The 26,898-nt window shown below is 39.0% G+C and overlaps 1 protein-coding gene across 2 annotated transcripts; it reads left to right on the top strand.

Annotated features, from left to right (window-relative positions):
* Positions 1 to 91: 91 nt before the first annotated feature.
* LOC139709903 (E3 ubiquitin-protein ligase KCMF1-like) lies at positions 92 to 21,236 on the top strand. Of its 2 annotated transcripts, none has more exons than XM_071621861.1 (8): positions 92 to 274; positions 5,751 to 5,918; positions 10,305 to 10,444; positions 11,951 to 12,052; positions 13,676 to 13,838; positions 15,003 to 15,157; positions 17,686 to 17,861; positions 18,579 to 21,236. In XM_071621861.1, exons 1-8 carry the CDS (start codon positions 259 to 261, stop codon positions 18,826 to 18,828), a joined length of 1,170 nt encoding a protein of 389 aa, XP_071477962.1. In that variant the 5' UTR covers positions 92 to 258; the 3' UTR covers positions 18,829 to 21,236. The 2 variants fall into 2 exon arrangements, with proteins under 2 accessions (XP_071477962.1, XP_071477961.1); XM_071621860.1 differs by having other exon boundaries at positions 15,003 to 15,169.
* Positions 21,237 to 26,898: the final 5,662 nt, after the last annotated feature.

Genomic DNA, 26,898 nt, shown 5'->3' with positions numbered 1-26,898 from the left:
ATTCTCTTACTTTAGAATTTTTTATTTATTTTGACACTCTTTGAAATATCGGTACCTACGAGACTGTGACATCACGCTCATGGGGCTGAGTACTTCTGCACTTGGTGTAATATGCTATTGACAAGTTAATCTAAAACTATCATTTTATTTGCATTGGAAGAACTAAAATTTCAAGTAAATGGTACAGATAACTCACAAACGTCAGTTGAAGTGGTGCATGGATTTTGTGTGCAAGGTGGGGCTGAATTGTCGCCTAGGATGTCCCGACATGAAGGTAAGCATATTGCCGAAACCGGAACATGTCGGCACTAGATACGCTGATTCGCACACATCATCGTACAGGCAGCAACGAGACACGACATGCATGCATCACGGTTTGCACAAATGAGGGATTGACTCCACAGCTCGGTAATGCTGCACACATAAAAGAGTAGGGGTTTCTCTGACATGACGGGGCACGATTTGCAAATTGTAGTAGGCCTAGACACTATCCCGGTTTAGATTGTCCATCTTTCTGTGTGTGCACTATGTTAATTAGTAAAAGGGGAAGGTAGGAGCATCTTGTCCATCCCCATTTTAATGTAGACTCGTAAGTCTAGAATTGCTTCTGAATGTTAGGCAACAAATTGCACCTTGGTGGAAGTTGGTCCTTGACTTGAGAAGTCTTGTGATGTTTATTGTTGATTATGGGTACACTGAAGTGTAATTCATGAAACGTCTCTCAAAGTCAAAATGCAGAACCAAAACAATCAAGTGAATCTTACATATGTTACGATTGTTGTGGATAGACCGACCAGATGCTGTGCGAAGTGTTTTTACAGCGACTGGGCTGTTTTGTAGATTGGGGAGAATCTCACACCCAGTTGAGCCAAAGAAGGCCATAAAGAATAATCAAGATGATGCTCAAATCCGAACACGGTAAAAAACCTGCACCAAGGTTCAACCTCCCGTGCCAAACTGGCAAAAGTCAAATTTTGGACGGTGTTGCGCATTATGGTCGAATTATGGGCAGCTTGCTTTAGAGCTACTTCCCGTCTAAAGTTTAACTTTACATTGTAGAACATGCATGTAGAAGTAGATTTGGTGTGTGGAACCAAGTTTTTACCGTTTAAAATCATGTGATTGTGTATAAACTTTACCAGTCAGACTGATATCTGAAAGACTTCGACTTGAATATATTATAGGAACAAGCCAAGACTACAGTATATGTACATGTAAATGCCTCAGAACCCAAATCATTCCCATGGCCCCTGATGGCCAACTCTAACAATGCATAATTTAAGGATTGATTATCTACATGTACTTGTGATTGAGTATAAACTTTACCAGTCAGACTGATATCTGAAAGACTTCGACTTGAATATACAGGTGTATTATAGGAACAAGCCAAGACTCAGTACATTATATATGTACATGTAAATGCCTCAGAACCCAAATCATTCCCATGGCCCCTGATTCTAACAATGCATTTTAAGGATTGATTATCTACATGTACGTAGTGTTTTAACAAAATTCTTATAACAAAATCCTTGGGACTGACAGTTTTCTGTTGGAGTTATGTTAACATATCAAAATTTCATTCAGTAAGACTGTATATCAAACTGAAGAGAATTTTCAGCATACACTGTAGACTGTACCTGTAATTATGATAATTTTGGGACCTGAATTTGTACCTGAATATTAATAGGTGTGTGAAATTCATTACAACTGTGTCTGTTGTAACAGTTCTGAGTGCCCTTTACTCATACATGTACAGTGTAGTTTTGAAGATAGAATCTTTAATCTACCCAACACTGACACAAACTCGCAGATGTGTCAACCACATTTAATATTGGCATGGGAGATTTCTTCTACATTCAACAAATTAGTAATCAGTACCCTTTTGATCACCTACACTGTACACTTTGTACCTTGTATGGTTCTAAGTTTTGAACATTACAAGAACTGTACAAGTCCTCTTGTACATACACTGTACTAAGGTTTACACTTATAACTGTACATACCTCTATATTCAGATCCAGAATGAGCTTCCCTCTCAAGTTCGCTTGGTCATTTCCTGGTACACTTGGACATGTAATCATCAATCATAGTTGCTGGGCTCACTATTCTAGTCCCCTTCCATCTCCATCTAATTTGAAACTGATAGCAGTTACTAACTTATTCACCATTTTGAAGACCATCTGTGTCATGCACTTAAATTGAACATAGGAGGTACAGGTGTATGTACAATTGGTGTATGTACAGTGTACCTCTCTTTTTAGTCCTTGGCATTAACAAAATTTCACTTTGATCAGTGACCTCTGATTCTGAAAGACAGGGCATCATTTCATATATCAAACCTAAAGATCAGATAATTTCCCTCCCCCTATCTTCTATTTGATAGCTTTTAGAGTTGCCCTAAGTGTATGAAGTAAATTTAGCAGCCAAAGTTGTACAATTGTATGCTGAAGTTTCTTGCAAACTTGTGAGCTTTACAGTGTATGTGCACATTGTGTATGGCAGGACTAGTGTGAATGGATATATGAAGTTTACCTTCTTTTTTTTTCAAATGCTCGTTTCTCTGGATTTTGTTGATTAAATTTTTATTTTAAAAACTTTTTGTCAACATAGCCAAGATACAATCATTAATGTGTGCAAATTTTCAATATGTTCCTGATCAAGCTTGGTGTCCATCAAACTGAAGTTGATGCCTACTGCATGCCTCCTAGACCAAGGGGATCTTATGAATACAATGTACATAGCATAATCAGTGAACACCTTGTAGATCAACATCTTAGTGTAGTTGTATGATGTGTAAACCATATATATATCACAATGTAATTAATGTCCGGTGTCAAGCTTCAAGGTAGCACCAATCAGTAGTAATTATAAACAGATTAGTACTCAGTATATCAAATGTATGTTCATTATGTGTGTATACTGATGTGTGTAAAGATATAATGAAATCTACATTTTGCATCCCCACCCCCTACTTTCTGTCGGATACCTGAAGTACAGTAGCCAAAGAGGAATTGTGGTAACAGGGAAATATGGCTGTTTGGCATTACAGATAAAGTGCAAAACCTGGGTATTCCTTTGACATCTTACAGTTCTTAAAATGCAGCTTTTCTTTGCCATACACATTGTATTTTATTGTACAAATGTGTAAGTCATAGGGTCTTTTTATCAGGTGACAGTGACATACTGGTATAGTGTACACTACGATGTATGTAGGCAACTGCCATTTGTCCTTTTGATACATGTAACATCTTATTTCAATTTGCTGTAATTTTGTCTGTTTGTTTGTTTAGTAATAATAAATTCATTTCCACAGTGTACATGTATTATCAACAACTGATGTTTTATCACAGTGAAGTAAAGTTGGCTGGTGTACATATGCATGAATATATTTCCCTCACATACAATGTGCATGTTAACCCTACATGAATGTAACTTGTACATGTACATGTACAAGTTTATGTGAGTGTGTTTTATGTTGATGTTGAAGATTTGACAAAGCAGATACTCAAAGCAAACATCGTAACGGGGTTCTGCATATTGTACTTATAGTCCATGGTTTGTATTCAGATGAATGGGAACTGGGACACTTTATGAACCACCATTTTTGTATACCCTGCATATATATGAGTAACTTTCAAAGATTGTAAAATTATATTTTTCCTGATGTTTGGTTTTGTTGTTGTTTTTGTTTTTTGTGTGTGACTCAGACAGGCATTCACAAGAATACGTACCACTGTATTTTACCGTAGTATTATGTCCGAGTAGTAGTAAACATATTAAAGGACAAGTTCACCTTCATAAACATAAGGATTGAGAAAATGTAGCAATATTAGTAGAACACATCATTGAAAGTTTGAGGAAAATCGGTCAATCCGTTCAAAAGTTATGAATTTTTGAAGTTTTTGTGCAGTAACCGCTGGATGAGAAGACTACTGCAGTGCACGATGTCACATGCGTACAACAATATAAGGAAAATAAAAAGAGAATTTCACAAAATTTCATCTTTTGAAAAAAGTACACATTCCCTTGACTCGTTACCGACATATGTCATGGGTAATATTATTCCCCCTACCTTTAGAAAGAGGCAAGTCAAATGCTCTTTTATTATGCGAAAAAAATGAAAATATGTTGAATTTTCTTTACATTTTCTTTATACTGTTGTACTCATATGACATCACAAGCTGGAGTAGTCTCCTCGTCCAGCAGTTCCAACACAAAAATTTTAAAAATTCATAACTTTTGCATCGATTGTCCAATTTTCCTCAAACTTTCACTGATGTGTTCTATTAATATTGCTGCATTTTCTCAATCCTTATGTTTATGAAGGTGAACTTGTCCTTTAACAGTGTAGTGAAAACTGCCCACATTTTCGTTAAGTGGACAAATCACTCTACAAACTTTATTGTCATCCATAGATTGAACAACATGGAATGCCCAGTGATATAGCTTGAAGTGCATTCTGTAGCATTTATAATCAAATTTTGTGATGAATTGTGCTCATGCAGCAGTCTAGATAGCATTAACAGAAAATAGGAAAGGTATCCAGCAGTCTCATTGATGTGAGCTTTATCCCTGCTTACTGTGAAATAATAACATTCTGCAAAGAATGATAATACCCTAATATTAAGAATAATGAACTCAAAATAATTTCTTCAATTAAAGTTTGATATGTCGTATTTCTCTTATACCTGCATTATCTTCATTAAATATGACATCATAAGAAAGCCTGATTAATTATCTTTAAAATGACACCTCACTTGCTATGAATGGGTGTTCTCGGAAAGTGCAAAACAGCTGAGTATGGGGACAGATCAAAAGTGAAAAGTTGCAACAATTCTGCTATTGATAATGTACAGTTTTTATGAAAAAAGACCACTGGTAGTGGAATAAGCACTGCTGAAATGAGAGCACTTTCAAAAACTCCCATTTCCTAGACAATAGATGACTGTTTGGTCAACCTTTATGTTTAATTTTAATCTGCAGATACTACTGCAGTTTTGAATTGCATGGATGATCGATGAAGCCTGGGATCTAATGATCTTTCTCAAGCACTTTCCTTCCTTGAAACAACAAAGCAAATGGGAATTATACTGTTTGACATAACATGTTTGCTCTATTTTGCAACATTTCACATTTGACCTTTCCTCACACTCAGTCATACTGTGTATTTCAGGAATGCATAATGTAAACAAGTGAGATGTCGTAAAGAAAATTAATAGGCTTTCTTATGATGTCACATTTGAATAAAGTGATGTAGTTTTAAGAGAAATATGATACATCAAATTGGAATTGCAGGACTTTTTTTGCGGAGTTTGTACATGTATTATATTGAAACAGTGAGTGTGATGCTATTAGATGTTTTCTGCAGAGCACATGAGTGAAAAGATGCGCACTGCCCTAATAAACTAAAGGCAGTGCGCGCTTGCTATTGGCACAAATCATACATGCATGAAGTGATGCATATTAATGAGCACCTAGAGTGTGGGTGTGTCTTCTCAGACTGCAGCCACTGAGATCTATGCAAGCATGTGGCTTCATATCATCCTTTAAAAATGAAGGCAATCAAATGCTGTCTATGAGTTTCTGGTGCACAAAAACAAAACAAACATTTGTAACATTTTGTACAACTTGTACAAGCCTGTGTGACAGTGATTGCTTGTTCAAGGCTCCAGAATGTTTTTCTGATAGTGATGATTTCATTACTCCTAACATTTGTGTCCCCCCCCCCCCCCCCCCCCCCCTCAATGTAGGTGTAAGCTGTGACTGCTGTCTGAAAAGTAATTTCCGAGGCAGGAGGTACAAGTGTCTCATCTGCTACGACTATGACCTTTGTGCAACCTGCTACGAAAACGGAGCAACCACAACTCGTCACACAGCAGAGCATCCAATGCAGTGCATACTTACACGATCAGATTTTGGTAAGATGGATTCTAGAGCTACATTATCTCTTAAACTACTCAGATTGTTGAAATGCAGGTTGACTAGAGAATAGATAAAAGCAATTGTTCCAAGAGCCTCTTTCCTTGAGATGGTTATCACTGATTGTACACATGTATGCAATGTCGTTTATATTGTACAATGTAATCAATGGTCACATTAAAAGTAAAAGTTGTCGTAATGATAGCTACTTGAAATGTCATACAGTGTAAACAAGCCCCACTTCTTGTGCTCGTCATAATAATTATGATTATTAAACAAAAATCTGTATTTTGTACCCAGAGCATTTTCAGTTACATTGTATATTGATCGATGAGCTCCACATTGTAAAATCATCTCAGTGATGAGGTCAAAAAGAGTACAAGAACTACTTGAGATTCTTTTTGGAAATTGACACTGAGGGTGATGAGAGAAGTTCCTTTGGCAAGATATTCCAAGCTTATGGTCCACAAACTGACAAACAACACTTACCCAGCCCTAGTTTTTATGCCTCCGCCTCGAAGTGGTGCCGGAGGCATTACATGTATGTTCTTGGGTTGTCCGTCCTTCCGTCCGTCAGTTGGTAATCAATTTTGTGGACAGCGTATGTTTGATGTTTGAAGTTTTTTATTAGCAAGAACATTTTGAACATGTACACCCTATATACGAATCATAACACAATTGTATCTACATACATATGTGAAAAAATATACTTATCTATTACTCCTTTACAATAACATGATTAAATGAGGATATTTGAGAGTTAAATATATACGTACATGTAGCGTAATTCTACAAAGTTGCTGTTGTGAAAGGTCCTGTTTACCTTTGGGAGCAGTAATTATAGATATCACTTTTGATGCATATGTGTAGGTCAGTTGTATCACAAAACATTCTACTACAGTATATACAAATTCTTTCAATAAAGCCTAAAATATAAGGAAATATCACTATTTTTCTCATTAAAACATCACTAGACGGTTTAGTCTGGAAACACTTTTATTATAACTATTGTTCACATTTTGTATAATCAGCAATACGTAACATCGATTACAGTGGTTCAAATTTTTACATTGGTTGTTTCTATCCTTAACTCACATTTTATAACTATTTTGAGACACTAATGCTTGGTTTTTGTTTCATCTGCAAATGGTAAATCATGCCTTTAAACAAGGAAACCAAAAGTTAGCACAAGTGCTAGTCTAGATTGGTCACCTTGATCTTCATACTAAGAGCTAAATACAAAAGAAAAATTATTACATGGTTAGTTGAAATGACTGTGAATATTTATACATCATTCATTTTCTAACATAGAAAACTGATAATACCTGATGCAGTATGATATCTATTGGAGTAGGAAATCTGCAAGGCATTTACGAAATGTAGATCTTTTGCTTTGTTCATGCATTTCTCGTGGCAATGTGTTCCAAAGTTTTGAAACTATGAAACGGGCTCCGTACATGTGTGTGTCCGTCTGTCCGTCTCGCCGTCCGTCTGTGCGTCCGTGTGTGATCAAAATGTTCAAAATGCTACTCCTTCGCCATTTCTAACCCGATTTTGATTCTGTTTGCTTTATATGATAGCACTACATGGGAGCTTTGAAACTTCTGTACAGAATTTCAGTTGTGACCTTTGACCTTGACCTTTGACCTATATTGTACATTTTGCTTCAAAATGCTACTCCTTCGCCATTTCTAACCCGATTTTGATTTCGTTTGCTTTATATGATGGCACTAGGTGAGGGCTTCAAAACTTCTACACAGAATTTTGACCTTTGACTTCTTTGACCTTTGACCTTGATTTTTGACCTATATTGTACACTGCCTACAAAATGCTACTCCTTCGCCATTTCTAACCCGATTTTGATTCCGTTTGCTTTATGTGATGGCACTAGGTGAGGGCTTCAAAACTTCTACACAGAATTGTGACCTTTGACTTCTTTGACCTTTGACCTTGATTTTTGACCTATATTGTACATTTTGCTACAAAATGCTACTCCTTCGCCATTTGTAACCCGATTTCAATTCCGTTTGCTTTAAGTGATGGCACTAGGTGAGGGCTTCAAAACTTCTACACAGAATTTTGACCTTGGACTTCTTTGACCTCTGACCTTGATTTTCTGTATTGTACATTTTGCTACCAAATGCTACTCCTTCGCCATTTCTAACCCGATTTCGATTCCGTTTGCTTTATGTGATTGCACTAGGTGAGGGCTTCAAAACTTGTACACAGAATTTTGACCTTTGACCTTGATTTTTGACCTATATTGTACAATGTACATTGGCTACAAAATGCTACTCCTTCGCCATTTGTAACCCGATTTCGATTCCGTTTGCTTTATGTGATGGCACTAGGTGAGGGCTTCAAAACTTCTACATAGAATTTTAACCTTTGACTTCTTTGACCTTTGACCTTGATCTTTTTACCCATATTGTACATTTTGCTACTAAATGCTACTTCCGGCGGGGACATATATTACGCACCGCGTAATTTCTACTTTTCCTTGTTTCTCCATATATTGGAAATGGTTTGAGGTATTTTCATGGAACATAATGCATGTACTGACTGGCAGTGATTATCTAGGGAATTTTGGGGTTAGGGGGTCAAAGGTCAAGGTCCACTCTTCAAAATTCTACTATTTCCCTCATATCTATGCAATGCCTGCAGGATTTTTTTTTTTTTTTTTTTTTTGGTGTATACATGTACATGTATTACACAATAGAGATTCTCTTTGAAGTTTTTTTTTTGCCAAAAAAGTCAAAGGTCAAAAGGTCAAAGATCTAGTGAAGGCGCTGAACTTTACTTCTTCCTCCATATCTCGGAAGTGGCTCAAGTTCTCTCTGAAACTTAGTACATATTTATGCATATGCTGCCTGACAGTTATTCTCTTATGAATTCTAGGGTCATAGCGTCAAAGGTCAAGGATCAAAGGCCAGGTGAAAATGGTAACATACTATTCAGTTGATACAGAAATTGCACTTTTTGTCCAAACCTTGAAGATTACTCAATGCACAAACTTATAAAAGTGTCAAAGTCAAGTAAAAGTCCTCAAATCCCCAAATACATGCTCTCCCATTCGTCCAATTAAACCTACAAATTTGTAGGTCAAGGAAGGTGAACATATAACACATTTGTGACGAAAATGTCATATTAATATTTTGCCAATTATGTGAAACTTTCATCACACATTGTCCACATGTACTATAGACCTATTAGGAGAATCATGCATTATGGCAGAGGCATACCAGCTGCCATACGATGTATATGTGTACACTGTATTGACATTTCTAGTTACACATGATATGGAGCACCAAAGTATCCATTGGCAGAGTGCAATTTATGGTTGGTGGAGTTCTATTCCCTACCTTAGTAGAGGCATGCATCTAGACCAAATATGAATTAACAATATTAATCAGTATCATATGAATGTCAGCTGTATTGTTAACTGAAGAATACCTGATATGTCAATGTGTGCTGTAGTTGGTTCATCTTTGAGGGTGGCAAGATGGCTCAGTCAATAGTGTGTTTGCACTGCTATTGAGATACTTGGATTCCAGTCCAACTTTAACAATATTTTGTGTTACCTTGCTGTGCCTTCTAGCAAGAGGCAAAGATTGTTCTCTCCCTTGGATATGACATAAAATGGAGGTCCTCTGTGTGACTGAGTCTCAGTGCACATGAACAAAAATCCATTGAAAGTACCTTTTCAAAGAGCAAGCTGCAAACCCAATGTGGTGGCCTTGTCTCATAACCCACAGCTAGAGAAAGGGCAAATGATGTTGACCGTAGGTGGTTCATACAGATGGCCGGTAGAAGTCGGGAAAGACTATCAACGTGGCACCACTATGATAGAAGGTCAATATCTTAAGAATGATGAAGTGACTTTACATTGTATGTAAGTCAGGGTGCCCTGACCCCATGTGCCAGCTTGCGTGGTGCATCCAAAACACTGTCTGTTTATATAACCACTTAAAATGACAATGTAGACTGAACACAAGTGTAATATGTAGCCTGTAGAATCAGACATTTGCCTGATTAACCATTTGGAGCAGTCATGAAATGTTATCAGAACGTCCTTCATGTCCAGAAATCTTGGACAGTGCGTGATCATGTCCAGTACATTAGTGCTTGGTACTTTTTTTATTGTACATAGTGAAGCTATAATTTTGGTTAAATTTCTTTTTTTTTTGCACTGAATACACAATATGCATTAAATGTTCCTTCAGCATACACATGGACAACTAGCATTTCCAATCATACAATGTATGTTAATTTCTCTGTTTTTGTGTTTGTGTGTGTGGACACAATATTATAACATGCTTTGCTTTGTTTTCATTGTGTGTACAAACTGTATGTAATGTATTATCTTCCTGGAATCCCATTAACAGATTTATATTATGGTGGAGAAGCGGTGAGTTTGGACCAAGCCCAATCGTTCACGTGCACCTACTGCGGAAAGATGGGCTTCACAGAGGCAACCCTCCAGGAGCATGTCACTTCAGAGCACTCAGACTCAAACGCTGAAGTGGTGAGTTTCTTGAGGCAGAAGATGAGAGTCAATGCCGACATTGATGTTGGTTAGGGCAGTAATGCTGTCTGTGAGATTATGATGGTGATTGTGATGAAGATGATGTTGATGAGAATGATGAGGACGATGATGATGATGCAGGTGATGGGGATTTTAATGTTTGGATTTATAGTGCCAATGATGGTGGAGTACCAAATGTTGATGACGACAATGACACTAAATTACGATTTCGATGATGACAGTGATGCCGACTACGATGATAATCCTTGTAATGAACTCGAGCAAGAAAGATGAGCTCAGATCTTTTTACCAGCTGTAGCTCTTTTGTTGGTTGTTTCTGAATTGCACTGCATTTCAGTCTTTTGTGTCATAAATTTTATCTACATTGTCATATTATGAAAACCAAGTGGGGGCTCAATTTTCTTATTTTCATCATGTTCTTGAAAATGCATGGACAAAGTTTAACCAAATTTGGCAGGTATCATTGCCAGTGTGATAGAATTTACATACAATCTTATGATCACTATGCTCCCCTGGAGGTCCAAAGCCCCACTCCAAGTTTGCTACATGTACCATTGTATGTTCTTAAGTAATAGCATGCAAGAATGTGTGAAAGTTGAACTTGCAATGCTTAGATAAGTGCTAGACTTGCATTTTTTTTGATTATTTGTTTGTTTGTTTTTAATTCTTGCATTGAGTGCATTTATACGTATTAGAATGAACAAAAGACTGCATGAAGAACTTAATAATTGATAACACGATTTCCCCAGCAATTAATCTTCTCGTGTAGAAGATGGAAACTAACTGCTGATTTTTGTATGAGGTGCCCTTGAGTTTACCAAACATGTCATTCTGTCGTTCATAAAATCCCTCAAGCAAATGCTATGTTTTGACACTACAACTGAAAATGAAGATGATTGTACCGTAAATGGTATGTTGCACTTATGTATGTTTTAAAACTCTATTGAATACAAATTTGTACCATTATTTTCTCATTTACATGTAGCATGTAGGTAGCAGTGACTCAATACTTGTATCAAAGAAACCACAGATTCACAACACCAGTGCAGCCATTGCCTACAGAACAAAGATTATTTGGACAGACTGATAACTGATCTGTGTAGTATATAGCCAGCCTGTGCTCAGTTGTGGTTCAGGTTCATGTTTTTTAGGTATTTAAAGTGGTAATTTACCTTTGTCAGATCCTCAATCACTTGTATTGTCTATAATTTACTCAAGTCTAACTTCTGCCACATTAGAGCAGCATTAGAACTGACATGTTTACAAACATTTCTTTGCTGAAAATAAGTTAGACTGAACATCAAGATCCCTCAAGACTGATGCACCCAGAGAATATATGATGGTACTGTACCAAACTTGGGCACAGACCGACTACTCTGGAAAAGAACTAAATGCAATTCGCATGTAGTGCGGAGTGTCGTAATGATATCCCCCAATCTTTTTGTTGACATGAAGTGCCTGACACACGTTTTGTTCTTTCAATAGGTATGTCCAGTATGCGCAGCGTCACCCGGCGGTGATCCCAATCACGTGACAGATGACTTCGCGGCTCACCTTACGTTAGAACACAGATCGTCGCGAGAAATAATATCCTTTTTCAGCATTTACAGAGCCAGGAAGTAATGTCATTAGAGGACCTTTGGCTGAGTGAACATTTCCTTCTTTGATTTCAGGATCACGATATTTGCAAATTGTTTCAGCTGCTAGTCTTCTAGTTCCAACATGCACAGTATGGAGTATTGTAAAAGTGGAAATTTTCGCACATTTTGCGCTACCAGAAACTAGCACGAAAATAAAAGCATGCGAATATTTATGCATGCCACATGTTCCAGTACTTACTGTCTTGATTCCGCGAAATCAAAAACATGCGAAACTCTTCTTACGGGACCAAGCGCTAAAAATTAGTCGCACGACAATATCCACTTTTACAGTAAATGAATGCACCTCATACATATGTGTGTGCCCAAAGATTTTGTGAATTTTTAGCTCACCTGAGCCGAAGGCTCAAGTGAGCTATTGCGATCGCTCTTCGTCCCGGCGTACGGCGTGCGTCGTCCGGCGTGCGTCGTCCGTCGTCCGTCGTGCGTAAACTTTTTACATTTTCATCTTCTTCTTGAGGACCTCATGATCGATATTCACCAAACTTGGCAGGTAGCATCAGAGGTAGGGGGATAGGATCTCAATTGTTCATGGGGGAATCAGGGGTGCCCCCCTTGGGACCCAGGGGAGGGGTCCTAATGGGGCCTAAATTGTACATTTTCATCTTCACTTTGAGATTGCCATGTCTGATTTTCACCAAACTTGGTAGGTAGCATCCCTAGGGGGATAGGATCTCAATTTGTTCAAATGGGCACTGTGGCCCATCTGGGGGCCCCCAGGGGGCCCAAACCCCCTAAAATTAAGGAATCTTTAAAAATCTTCTCTAGAACCGGACGTGATAGGGCTTAGATAATACTATACTATACATTGATGACTGTAGTTTCAAGTTTGTTCATGGGGTTGGCGGAATCAGGGGTGCCACCCCCAATCCCCCCCCCCCCCCCCACCCCCGGGACCCAGGAGAGGGGATGGGGAGAAGTCCTACAGTTGTAATGGGGCCTGAATTGTACATGTTCATCTTCTTCTTGAAAACCTCATGATGAATTTTGACCAAACTTAGCAGGTAGCATCCCTAGCGGGATAGAATCTCATTTCCTTCAAATGGGCACCATGTCCCTCTTGGGGGGCCCCTAGGGGGCCCACTCCCCCCCCCCCCCCACACATACACATTAAGGAATATTCAAAATCTTCTACTCTAGAACCAGAAATGATAAAGCAAAGTTAATGCCATGAGTTTATACATTGATGACTCTAGTTCCAAGTTTGTTCATTGCAGATCAAGGGCTGCCTGCCCCCCCCCTCCAAACCTGGAGTTGGGGGGGGGGATCCATATGCAGACCTAAATTTCCATTGTTCTCAGGTAAGAGTGTGCAAGAATGCATGGAAGATGAAATTGCAATACTCAGGTGAGCGCGTGACCCCCGGGTCTCTTGTTCATAATTAAAACCATATAGTAATCCTTAATAGAACGTTCCTGTCATATTTCCTTTGCCCTGTGTATACTGTTCATATTATATTGTTTAGATGTGGTGATTTTCTTGTTTTTGTTGTAATTGTGTTTTGTATTATCATGCATAGCTTTGTTATTTCCTTAATTTGCTGATTTTCCACGACGAAGCTGGTAATGTTAGGCATCTAAGGCGAATGTTCCACCCAGGGCGGGGCATCGGTCCCCGCCCGAGGAGAACCAACATGCATTTTAGTGGTGGTGGACTCTCCGCTGGTCAAAGTTCAGGCTCACCAGGCAACAGGGAGGCCATGGACCCAATAGCCGGTATGTGCTGCTTCATGTAAACCTCTTGCAATCTTTCACACCTCGTAACTTTGCTGTTCGATTGCATTTATGCACATGAGAAATTATGAGCAACAATCTCTCCAAAATTTCCAATTTTTGTTTGCGCATTGTCCTCCACTTTAAGACATTGCTTGGTTTCCATCAGTAGCAATCAGTGTAATTATATTTAACTTTGAGTTGGCTCAGTCGGTAGCGCGTCTGCCTCATGATCACGCGGCCCGGGTTCGAACCCGAGTCTGGACTGAGCAATGTTGTGTGTAAGCATACCGTCCCCTCTAGCAAGAGGCAAAACACATAAAATGGAGGTCCCGTGTATGAGAGAGTAACAACTCGTGCACGTAAAAAGATCCCGCTTCATTCATTCATCATAAAGAGCAGTGTTTAACCCGGTGAAGTGGTCCCACCTCAAATCCAACTGGACCCCATGGAAGACCAGCTTAACGTAGCTGAATATGGGCTATCCAGCCATCTCCTCGGATGGAAAATGAACAAACAAACAAACTTTTTTTTTTCATCAATTCAATTGAATTTCCATTCAAATTTCATTTTCTTATTTTTTCAACAGAATATACACAGAAATGATTGAAATTAGACTTGCATTTGAATAATACACAGAAAGCACATATCAGCTTAAAAGAGAGTCTCCAGATGATTTTTAGCCTTTTGCATTTGAAAATATATGAATTGATTATCCTGGGTGCAGAGTTTCAGTATTTATAGCAATTGGGATGGGGAATTAGAATGTTTTCAAGATTTGTAAAAAATCACAATGAACAAAGATTAAGACATGGCAACTTCATGTAAGAATGCACGTGGGTAGTCAAGGAAGCAGAACAAGAAGAGGAAGCATGCATAAGTTCTGCACAGGTAAACTTGCTAAGCAAGTGGTATTGTAGTTGAATTATAGTGCTATATTACTGTAATGTATGAGTCTCCCATGTCATCATCCTTCTTCAGTGTATTGTAATTTGGGTTTTTCAGAGTATTGGTTGCTCTGCTCAAGGACCACAATGAATTGCACCAGTCTGTACATGGGGCTATTGATTTATGTAATACCATACTATATGTGAATGTCTGGAATACCCATTTAGATGCACTGCTTACCTGTTCTCGTGTGTTTTACCTTTCTCCCTTCGATCCCAGAACTCTTGTCCCAGCTGTCGGGGGCCCGGCGGTCAGCCGGCGGTCTCGGCAGCCACTCCTCCACGGCCTCCCAGCTGCACCAGCTGCAGATGATGCAGCTGCAGCTGGAACGCCAACAGCAGCAGCAGCAGCAGCAGCAGTCGCAGAATGCCCAGGTGAGGAGCATGGTGAGTGAAACATCGGCAGAGGGCCGGGCAGGCGATGCTGGCAGGAGTGGTCGCCTTGCGTTCCATATCATACATATTATGTGTACATGTGATCCACATTCTTGCACCTTTGTTTTTATGAAATCCTTTTCGTGAATTTTCCAAGTTGCTACCATTAAATACATCTAACAGGATGCATTGTGTTCCATGTATACACACATGAATTTATACCCATAATTTTAACCCTGTCTTGACTGGGGAGGGGGTTCAAATGGACTCCCCCCCCCCTCGACATTTCGCGCGATGATTCCGCAACGCGCAAAGATTTTGCGGCGCCATTTCATGACTTTTTTCTTTGAAGTCTCCTGCATATTTTGAGACTAAATTTGTGACGTCCAGGTACACTGTTCTGAAGTTATGTAATGTTTTGCATATATGCATGTCAGCCCAAAAACAGCAAAATGTGTTTTTATGTTCAATTGATATGAAATAGATTATTTCAACTTTTAATCATTGATATTAATTGATTCAATTACAGATAAGCTTGAAAAAGTGTATGCAATAAATTTTGGCAAAAAACAATAGAAAACAAAAGGGTAAAAAACAAGAAAATACATAAGAAATTAGAACAATAAGAAACAAAAAAATTTATTTGAATTGGGCCATTTCTTTGCAAGAAAATTATTGGAGGATATGTGTTGAGGAATATGTCTTGAGGAATTCTGACACAAAAAATAAACAATCCTTCAGCATTTTTAATGGAGTTACAGGCAAAAATATGATTTCATGCATAAATTTGCATAATGAATAAATTGAAAATAGAAAATCCATATTTTCCTCTTGTATAACCATATAATCTTGTAGTTGACATCCGGTTGTATGTTTGGGCAAAATATTGCAGCGATCGCGCGATAAGGGGCGGAGATCTTGGGGGAGGGGGGTCAATTTGACCCCCCCTCAGTAAAAACTTGGTCTCAAATAGCCCAGTTAGAATAGGGTTAAAGGCTATTTTCACAAAGGTTTTAAATGTTGTTTGGTGTAAAGTATTTGTGAAGTCAACAAAATACAACATATTGCCACACACGTGAGAGTTTGCAAATTATACTGCATATCCATCATGGAATCAATTACCTTACAAATCTGATTGATATCCTCAACTGAGTGAAAATGTTGGCTTGAGGTACAGTACTTGATAAACCTGGTGATGAGGATTTGAAACCCTGACAAAGATACATGATGTTTTGAAGATTTGATGCAACCATCAAAATTTGTTGGACGTTAATAATGCATTACTGGTCTCTTCCTTTCATCCTTTCATCTTGTACATTGTATGTATTGTACATGAGGCATGTATAACTGTAATCATCAAATTGATTTAAAAACAAGACCTACATTGGTTTGTGCATGAACATTTCATAGAGCCATTTGGTCCATGATGTAGGTAACCTAAGGTCTTTATCAATAAAAAAAGGAAATAACTTGATCTTGAATCATTACAACTGTGAAATGATTTTGTGAGAGCGATGCAGGCAAGATATTTTTCCCTGGATCTCTGGACTTCTGCAGATTTTGAAATAAAAACAAAAACAAAAACAAAAACAAACAAAAACACGTGGGGGGGGGGGATTTGTTTTGTTTTGCAGCCATCATATCCCACAGTACTGTATTAACTGATGGATAATGCTTGTGCGATAAGAGATTGGCAGTGTCTGCATGCATGTGAATGGTAATGAGGGTGTTTCCAGTGAGCAGCTATGCTGTGTATATACATGATGTGCAAATTATAGTGCACACACTGCACAGTACAGTGGCACAATGCGTGTACATGCTTGCATACATGTTTGATCGATCAGTGATGCGTGATATGTACATGTACTGACTGCAAGACTACTTTTGATAATATTGCCATGTGCCTGCATTTGTATTTGATCTTCCAACTTTGAGTCAGTTGACTTCATCAGGACCTGCACCTGTTACTAGTAGTACGTTGTTCCCCTTGTAGAACTCATTTTAAGCAATACAATAAAGAAAGCTGAAGGGGCAGGGAGAGCAGAAAGTGCCCTCTTTGGGGGAGGGGACAGACCACCTCCTACATACTCACCGGTTCTCTCTCTCTCTCTCTCTCTCTCTCTCTTCTTCTTCTTTTTTTTTTTAAGTTCTCTCTCTCATTCCTACGGTTATGAGTTCTTCTCATAGAATTTATTATTCTTTGACCGAAAAGAAAAAAGGGATGACATTATTACCTCAATATTTTTGTTTGTTTCTATTTGCTGTAACTCTGCTCTAGCGATCAAGCTTTAGACCAACATTTGTGCCCCAGGTCACAGCTCAATATTATCATGGGCTTGTGCCATGAAAGCCGTGAATGGCTGTGTGTGCATGTGTGTGTGTATAGATGAGTGACTAAGTGTATGCTTGTGTCTATATGTGTTGGCATGTATTTGGGGGCAATTGAGAAATTGTTTTGACCTTGCTTGTTTGTTTGCTTGCTTTGCATACCCAAAAGCACTGTCTGTATCTCTTATTTGTGTATACAGGGAAGCAGAAGGCAAGTGGAAAGTCTGACAGTACCGCCCCCAAGGAGACCCACGGGAACATCTGCATCTGCGAACAGTAACCCAGGGCATGGGGCCCCAAACTACAGCAGTGTTGTGGAGTCCACGTTACTATCCACCAGCACCAACCAACCCGAGTCCCAGTACCTATTATCAAGGTAACAGCGGCAATGGCTTCTTGTAGGAAGGAGACTATCAGAAGAAATTCAACACCAGCGATGTTTTCACTTGCCGTGAAATTGTGATAATGCATTGACACGCAAATTTTCAAAGGGCAGAAGCTACCAGGCCAGTTATAAATACAGATATATATTCTACTTCTGTGAAAGAACTCCCAATGTACTTCATATACTACAAATTCAGAGTATGTAATGAAAAAAAAATGTACACCTTTTATTTTGATGTGGAAGTGCTCATTGATGTTGAAATCCACCAGTAGATCAACTATGGTGACAGTGTTTAGGAGTTAGTCAGCTGAGCATGTTGAGAACTTAGGAACTGAATGAGGTCATTGTAGGCGAGTTTTGTTCTCAAACAGCGAATCCTTTTGTAGTCGGTAAGACTTGTTAGTGAATGTTTATTGATCATGCTGAAAGTTTAAATGATCAAACATACAGGACATGCTTGTCTCTTGAGGAATTATTAGAGATGTCATTCTACAAATGCAGTGGAATTTAGGTCATCAATTATGCAATATATTTTGGTTTAATTCCAGATGGTTGATTGTATTTCATCAATTTTACACCAGAGAAGTTTGTTTCTTGTTTTTGTTTGTGTGTGCTGTCTTGATGTTGTTTAGTATTCTGCTTGTGAGATTCATTCAGCAAACTAAATCCTTGCTTTCTCTTTGTGACTCTTGATGGTTTTGCTTCCAGGATAAATGAGCCTTCCCTGTCTGAAACAGACCTCCAAGTCACCGAGATAGAGAATGCCGACCGCAGCTTCTTCATCCAGGACCTGATCCTCTCCACGCTCAACGAATCTGACAAGGAATCCGACACTTCCTTAGAAAACGTCGAGGGCAGCCTGGCCAGTAGCAGTCCAGCGGACGGCGCCACGATAGCATCGCAGACCCTTCTAAAGTTAGGATCTTTAAATTTGAAAGAGAAGGAGGGGCCAGCATAGCACATAGTGAAAGGTCTTGTGTGTTTTGTGAATAAATAGTAGGCAAACAAGGAGATGAGAAACCAATTACCAGTGCATTCTTGTATATGATATTGATATTAATGACTTACAAACAGCATATCTGATCGTAGAAATACTACATAGTCTTAACAGGGGAAAACAGACAGGCGAATTCTGCGATGCGTGGCACTTTGACAGGTTGCAATGATATAGTTCTGTTTTATTTTGTATCTTTTTTTATGCAGAATCCAAATGATTTCCTCTGTAGACTCTTTCCTCTTGTGATTTTGTGCATGGCCACATCAAGGTGAGATTTGCAACAAAGCTGTAAAAAAAAATTAAATAAATAAATGAAGCTATCAATATCTGCAGAATGTTTTGACTTGCTGCTAGAACGAGGGGAAAACAGAGCTCAGACAACAGTAAGATATGTAGAGAGAGAGAGAGAGAAGCCACAGGAAATGTTGTTCATCTCAAGTCTGCTACATGACTTTGTAATCTAATTTTTGAGACATGGGCATATGTGAGACTAGCTCAAAAGTAGTCAAGGAGCATTCATGTAGGTCTGAATAGTAACAGTTTACTCTGTTTCTGCAGATGCATATTTCAACCCTTTACATTTATCTTTTAGCCATCCTTGGCAGACCTGCTGCAAGGGAAATGATTTTGCTGATCCGGGCCCACAAACAGCCTAATTGCAATCTCTGTAAATCTTAGTATAGGCCAGAATATACCCATGATATTTGACCACAATGGAAATTTGTGGGGTGGGGGGCAAAGAGATTAGTACTTTCTCAAAGAAAATCTGTTGGGTTCATGTTGCACTCCATAACACATTCTATTTATGGATATGAGACAATCAAGTTTATGCCCCCTGCTGGGATAAATGAGGTATCTCCATCATTACGAGAAGAACGCCATTCCTGCTCTCTCAGCCGACTCTTTCACACAGACTGACTCAAAACCGATGATGAATATCAATCCCATCATCTCTGTCTTATTTTTACTTGTCATTTTGAGCAAATAGTACTGGCACAGCCGTCAAAGCTCATGAACGAGCCGACGTCTTTGCTGTCACAAAGCAGTGAAGACTGTATCACTGACGCAGTTTTTATCTGTTTTTTAGTAAGGGGTAGGGGCAGGGCAAGAGGCAATTGTGTTAGTTCATTGTCAATAAAGAGTGCTCTCTCTCTTTCTCCGGATGAAAATAGTGATATTTGTTTACCAAAAAAAAAAAATAATAATAATCAAATAGAGATATAAAAAAGAGAATACAGGTTGAGCTAGTTATGATATAAACTAATTCCACAATGTGTAGCTTACATTTTACAGTTTTGTATCGTAGCACACACACACACAATGACCCATGAAAGAAAATGGGAATATTTTTTGCAAACGATGGCTGTAATGAGAAAACAATGCATTTCAAAACTGGTAGAGAATGTCCTAATGTTAGTAACCTCAATTTTCCATACCTAATTTCCACGTCCTGTAGCCTGAAATACTGAGGTTTCATCCATTTTTTGCAAGTGCAACATTAACAGCAACAAATTTGACTTCTTTTTTTTTTTCCCTAACCAACGTATCGGACCGGATTTCCCTTTGCTTGCAATAGTCCTTAGTTAGCATATACTTGTGCTGCACTGTGCATACAGTGTTTCACAACTATGAAGTCTCCCTGACAAAGGATACCATTTCTAATGTTATACATGTTTACCTGTGTATTGTATATTGACATTACGGAAATGCCTTGAAGTTGTTTGAATGGAGATGTGATGTTTACGAGGAAAAAAGAAGATGAGAAAATTATGGAAATTTACAAGAGTTGTCTAATGTGCAGATGAGTATGCTAAATTGATTGAAGGTGTGTTTTATGCACCATAACATTCAGTAAAGTACTTTTTAAATTAGATCGAGGCTCAGTTAGCTCAAAGACTTGAGGGTTATTTTGTTTTTTTAATGCCTGTTCAGATTGGAATGTCAGCAAAATCTAATTGACCAGGGTAGGTTACGAGTATACCGCAAATCAAGCAGTGTCGACGACGAGAATACTTCTTCTTTTTCTCCTCACATGTCGTGTGACAGAAACTAAATTGATGACATTCCTTACGGCATTTGAAAACTGCCCAGGCCTTTGAGCTGACTGCTGCTGTAAAAGAAATATGATGGCAATTGATGTCATCATGTGTATTTAAACAAATACTATGTGCATAATTGATTCAATAGGGAAAAACAATCTTGCTAACACTGTGAACAAGCACAGACTAAGAAGTGTGATGTTTGATTTATGTATATATTCCAATGCAAACTTCAGTGTGTACAAGGCTTTGTGAAATATAGTGGCGTCGTGTTCTCATCCCATCTAAAGTTTTCGTCCTTCACGTCAGTGTAGAGCATACTCAGTGAGTTTTCCGTTAACAACCCCCTCCCTCTCCCACCCCCCCCCCCCCCCCACCAATACACCCTCTCAAGGACGTACAGTGACTGCCAGTTACTTGAGTTAATCTTGTGATATTTCAAGCAATCCATTGAACACATCCTCATTATGTGTGGGACTTCCTCTTGCACCATGCCCCTCTGGGCATCCCTTCATTCTATGTGGCAAAATCTCCTAGATGGGAGAAATGAACAATGGCAGAATCATTTGGGACAACAAGGGTGTTCTCTTGCGCTGTTCCCCTCTCCCTTTGAGTATCGTGCCATCATCCAAGGCAGTAGGGAGCTTTCAATTTCAGAATGGTAGGGAAAGAGGACAGTAGGTAGAGCATAAAATTGATTTGTGCATGCACAAAATTGAATATCTTTCATGTTAATTTTTAGGATGGTTCACGCTGGAAATAGCATTCGGTCTATAACAAGGAAGGAGTGGCAAGCTGTCGTATGTTTAGGTACGGCGCGCGCACCTGTAACAGCTTACATGGTACAATGGATGCAAGCATCCCCATCCCCAGAAATCAAAATGGCCAACAATCCAGGACAGAGCAAGAGGGGCACAGTGGGTTAACTCTCGGTCCCGTATGCCATACCTTCCCGAATTGAAAGCTCCCTAATGTCGATGCATTGGGACTCGGTCCCATTCAGGCTGGTTGGCAGGTTGATCTCTCTTTCCCTTGTAGAAGTGTTGTACGATTTTGTGAATAAGTGATTGCTTTGTTGGTTGTATCATTCTGTCTCTAGAGCCTATGGACATCTCCCGTGGTTGTGAATGCGCTGCAGGAGAACAGTTTGCTATCATCATCATTAACTATGCGCATCAAATCCATTTGTGTGAAAGGATGTACTGCATTGCCCAAATCACTGAGTCTCTTTTTTAACCTAAGAATTTAGATTAAAAAAAACATGCATTATTTCCATGATAACATACATTATTATCCTAGCCACTCAATTCGTACTTTGTGAACATTTTATCGGAATGTGCTATTTTGTGGAAAAGAGGCATATAGTCACTCTGGGAAATGTTCCTCAATGGGCTGCTCTTCCAGTTGTTTTGTCAGATTTTCTGGCCTTAATGGCCACTCTAGCCACTCTGGCCACACATTCACTTGTCTAGCAGATACAGGTCCCATTTACATGTACCCACAAAATGTTTTAACGGGCAAATTATGTCTTGACTTATCCTGTATGGATATAGAAGATTTCCAGATGGGGTGCATTACCATTCGCTAGTTTGCTGTGAGAGCAAGAGTCAAGAAATGATTAATATGCCATTGGTAGCCACCTGTGGCAAAAGAAGAAGGTGGCAATAGTGACATTTCATGCATACAAGTAACTTGTGTCTGGTCATTGCATTAACATCAATGCAATGTTGTGATTTTGATGTAAATACCTTTTGGTTGGTACTCGGACAAATTTTACTGTTAGTGCTATTACTAAAAAACTTTGCAGTCACATAACAAGTACAATCTCATAAATGTTCAGAATTGAAAAAAGCTGATTTGTCACTTTCTTTCCTTGAACAAATGTATTTTTACCAAGTTTTGTTCAGAGTGAAAAAAAAAATGACTAATTCTCTTTCTGTAAAGTTCACGAGATGGATTTTATTTCTTCTCACATGAGACTTGTGTTGGCAGTGAATATTTAAAAGAAATATGACACATTCAAGAGAATGCTCTTGTGACAATTATGAACACCAATCTGACTACTGTAAAAGTGGTTTCTTTCGCGTACAGATACTTTCGCGGTGTCCATCGGTGCTGACTTTTTCGCGCGTGTTTAAATTCGCGGTCGGCAAAATCTGTGAATTCACAGTTGGCAAAAACTGTTTTATTTTGCACATGAAAACCCAAACTATAATCCAATTATTCTTTTATTTATTAAATAGAAATAAAAATTAAATGCAGGCTTACCTGAAATCCCGTCTCTCGAGTACTTTATAACATGCTTGACCTACATTGTGCGGTATCGCTGTGTGTGTGTTGACCATCAATATACTCAGTGCGCGGAATCTTCGTGTGTGCATGTGCGCAATAGCGTTGTAACAAGCGGCGAGTTCAAAACATTTCCTTCTGTGGTTAATTTTGCGCGACTTTTCAAAACATTTTCGCGTGATGTTAAATTCGCGGTTCAACCTCCAAGCGCGAAAATAAAACCACCGCGAAAGAAACCACTTTTACAGTACTCTGCCTGTGTGTTGTATTACAATTCAGTTTCAGTTCTGCAAAGAATGTCTGAAATGAATGAAAAAACAGACTTTGCCAATCGATATTCACACATAAGACAGTTGTTTTTCATTCGATACACTTCTTAATGTCTTCAATGAGCATACAACGTATCTTGTCCACAAATTTTGTCATATTCTTGTTATTTTTTTTAATAATCATTCTGGAGACTGGTTCATGTATTTGATGCAAGAGGCACTGGAGTTAATGGGATAGTCACAAGTGTGCACTTAGATAAAGGGAAAATTGGTACTGATGTCAATGTCTGTCAGAGGTGTACGTATGCCAGAATATTATAAGGAAGACTGCACAGAAAGAATAAAGGAGCAACAATACAAACAATTCCAAATTTATGCATTAAAGAGGAAGTGTAATACCACCTCCGACATGACCCCTATTGTGACATTCGTACTTAAAAAGCAGTTCAGCCTCTTTATGTGTGGGGAGACACATAGCATTACTGAATTGCAGGATAGCGTATGTTGCTCGCAGTAGTTGAAAGATCTCAGGATTGCTTTAATACTTTGGCCCTTCTTGCTCTTCTGGTGTCTTGCATGTTATCATGTAACCTTTCTTAGTGCAAGATTATCAATTCTCAAAACCAGAAGAGCAATACCAGCTGCACCTCCAGGGGCTACTGAGCCACAGAGATCCAAATTTGGCTGTCGACAAGGCCATAATTTTACTCAGAAAATGTAAAGAAGTAAATGAAGGTGAGGCTGCTCTGCATTTTGTCAGCCTAAGATGTGCCAAATGATACATTTGAAATGGCACTGTTGCAGAGGCAGCGGTCATGCTGAAAGAACTGCAGTTTTATACTCCAGCCAAATGTGGGGTCATACAAATATATTGCTAGATTATGGTCTGCATATTCACTGCCTGAACTAGCATTCATGGTTTGTTTGGTTCGTGTAGAGTGTGAAATGATCTCATCTGTGAGAGGAAGGCAGGGATTTATCAACCATGTAGTGCATGTGAAAAACAGCACAGAGGGAAGTGTACATGTATGGTACTGTATCTGTACGTCGCCTGTCACCAACCAAGTGGTACAGTATGTATGAGATTTTTTTTAGAAGTGGAGTTATATTCACTAAAATCTTTGTGACCACAAGTAAAGGGGAAAGGGTATCGCGCATAGTGTGCGTTTGGCAAATGGCAGTTGTTGTCATCCAACAGAAGAGCACATATGTGTGTGGCCTTTGGAGTGTTTTCCCTCACCCACCCATCACTTCTCACATGAATCTCTATGAAGTGCAGTTCTTGATAGTGTGTGAAAAGCTACCAATCATGATTCCTCGTAGTTACATATGGGTGGATCTCTCTGTCATGACCACAATGAACACCAATGATGCATTTGGTAAGTGAGCTGGCGGTCCTAGACCATTGTCTGAATTGCAGAGTTTGAATATGGGGGTATACATTGAAAATATGGCTTCTACCAGGGATTGAACGTTTTTGTGTAAGAATCAATCACATATCCCCTTCATGTGCACCTTCACATGGATGATACCCAACAACTTTGAAACATCATGACTTTGTTGCAAGTGTTGAGCTTCAATTTACCCCAGTACAGTACCCCACTACTCCAGTCTTTTTCAAAGTTTGTGTATGTTCTTCTCACCCGATGTTGTCTCAGAATTGAATGGTTCCGTCTAAATGAATATTGCTTGGAAGGAAAGACACAAGTGAAGTCCAATGCCTATGTATTTCCAGATTGATATGTGCAGTCTCACAAGTCTGAAGTCTTGACATGATTCAACTGTAATCTCTTTCACCACGACATTGTTAAGACTAGGTATTCTATGTATGTACTATGTGTACATTTAACTAATCTTGTCAAAGTCAGCTAGCAAGGGATATATTATAAAGTAGTTCATTTTTTATTTTTCTCTTTTCAACCAGTAGTGACATATACAGTTACTCTTGCGAGATACGTATTATAGCCATATGTCAGCTGTACTGTATAAAATTGATGAGAAAACTGTCCCATTGTTCATTGCATTAAATAGATATGTTATAAAAGATATGAAATTCAAAACAAATGACACGTTGTGTTTGTGAATCATTTGGTTGTAAGAGAAGTATGTTCTCTGTTGGTCTGTGGTAAGTGCCGTGTGCATAATGCTTGTGTAGCAGTCATTTGCTATATTCTCACTGTAGGTTTATACTATCCACAACAGACCTTACATAAAAAGTAAATTACGTACAGTGTACTATTTTGTGTGTGTGCGTGTGTGTCTGACTTCATTAATTCACTCTTAATAATCTCCCCATGTAGTAATACAGCTTCTGTTAACAAAATCAATGACCAAAAAAAGACAATAAAACACCGCAAGTACTTCTGGTAGAGCCTTAAATATCTTCTTATAATTACTGCATATGAACGACGCTGCATATGCAGTGTATCGGATAGAAAGGGTAAAATGCATTTAAATACAACATGTATTTACTGTTTCTGGAAGACATGACCGTGTCATATATATGGAAATTTAAACACTGCTGAAAATGAAAGAAATTCTTAATTGTAGCAGACTCTAAGTCCCCGTTTACAGTGCGAGGCTCGGCCGCGGCTCGGCCCAGCCCCGTTTCAGTGTGAACACGCAAAAGGCCAAATGCGAGGCCAAAATTGGCCGCGCATTTGGCCTCGCTCTGGAGGTGGTCTCGCCCGTGGCCGAGCCGCGGCCGAGCCCGGCCTTTTCTCAGTGTAAACGCAAACTGGGCCAAATGCGCGGCCAGTTTTAGTCTGGCTTCCAAACCTACCTGTACTATTTCGCTATTCAGGATATTAACCCCCTCAACGTCAAAAACTAGTATAATTTAAGGTAGTTTTGTCCTGCAAAGGAATTTTCCTTCGGCAAAGGCCTTTGCCTGAACAGTGACTTCGTCGCCACGGAATTCAGTTGGCAAAGGATCTGAAAACCAGACAATACCAAATTGCTTTTGTTTACAAGTGGAGCGCCACTACGACAAAATATTGAAAGGTTTGAATCAAAAGCGCGGCCGAGCCTGGCAGTGTAAACGGACAAAATTGCGGGGCTCGGTCTCACAACTGAGGTTGGGCTCGGCCGCAGCTCGGCCCAGCCCCACACTGTAAATGGGGTCTAATAGTCTTTGCTGGAAACCATGTAGTTCTGGTTCAATTAGAAATTTTTGCATCAAGCTGTTTGTAATGGAACTGACTGACAAATTGCCCTTCATCAACGTAAATAAACACCCATTATATGCCCCCCCCCCCAAAAAAAAAAAAAAAAAAAAAAAAAAAATCAAGGGCATACATATTTGGGTATATACTTGGGATACTTGGGTGTGTATGCCCATGATTTTTCATCATGGCTACCACTCAAACATTGAATAATCAGTGTTTATTTACATCAATGAAGGGCAATTTGCCAATCAGTTGCAGTAAACCTTG

Source organism: Diadema antillarum, unplaced genomic scaffold (assembly GCF_040938485.1).
Source record: "Diadema antillarum isolate AM-2024a unplaced genomic scaffold, OU_Dant_1.0 seq00001480_RagTag, whole genome shotgun sequence".
Classification (NCBI taxonomy): domain Eukaryota; kingdom Metazoa; phylum Echinodermata; class Echinoidea; order Diadematoida; family Diadematidae; genus Diadema; species Diadema antillarum.
Note: the sequence above shows the minus strand (reverse complement) of the source record. Positions and strands in the feature narration are given on the sequence as shown.

Coding starts and splice junctions, on each gene's coding strand:
- LOC139709903 (XM_071621860.1), top strand. Junction 13,839..15,002: donor GGCCATGGACCCAATAGCCG/GTATGTGCTGCT, acceptor CTTCGATCCCAG/AACTCTTGTCCCAGCTGTCG. Junction 15,170..17,685: donor ATGCCCAGGTGAGGAGCATG/GTGAGTGAAACA, acceptor TTGTGTATACAG/GGAAGCAGAAGGCAAGTGGA.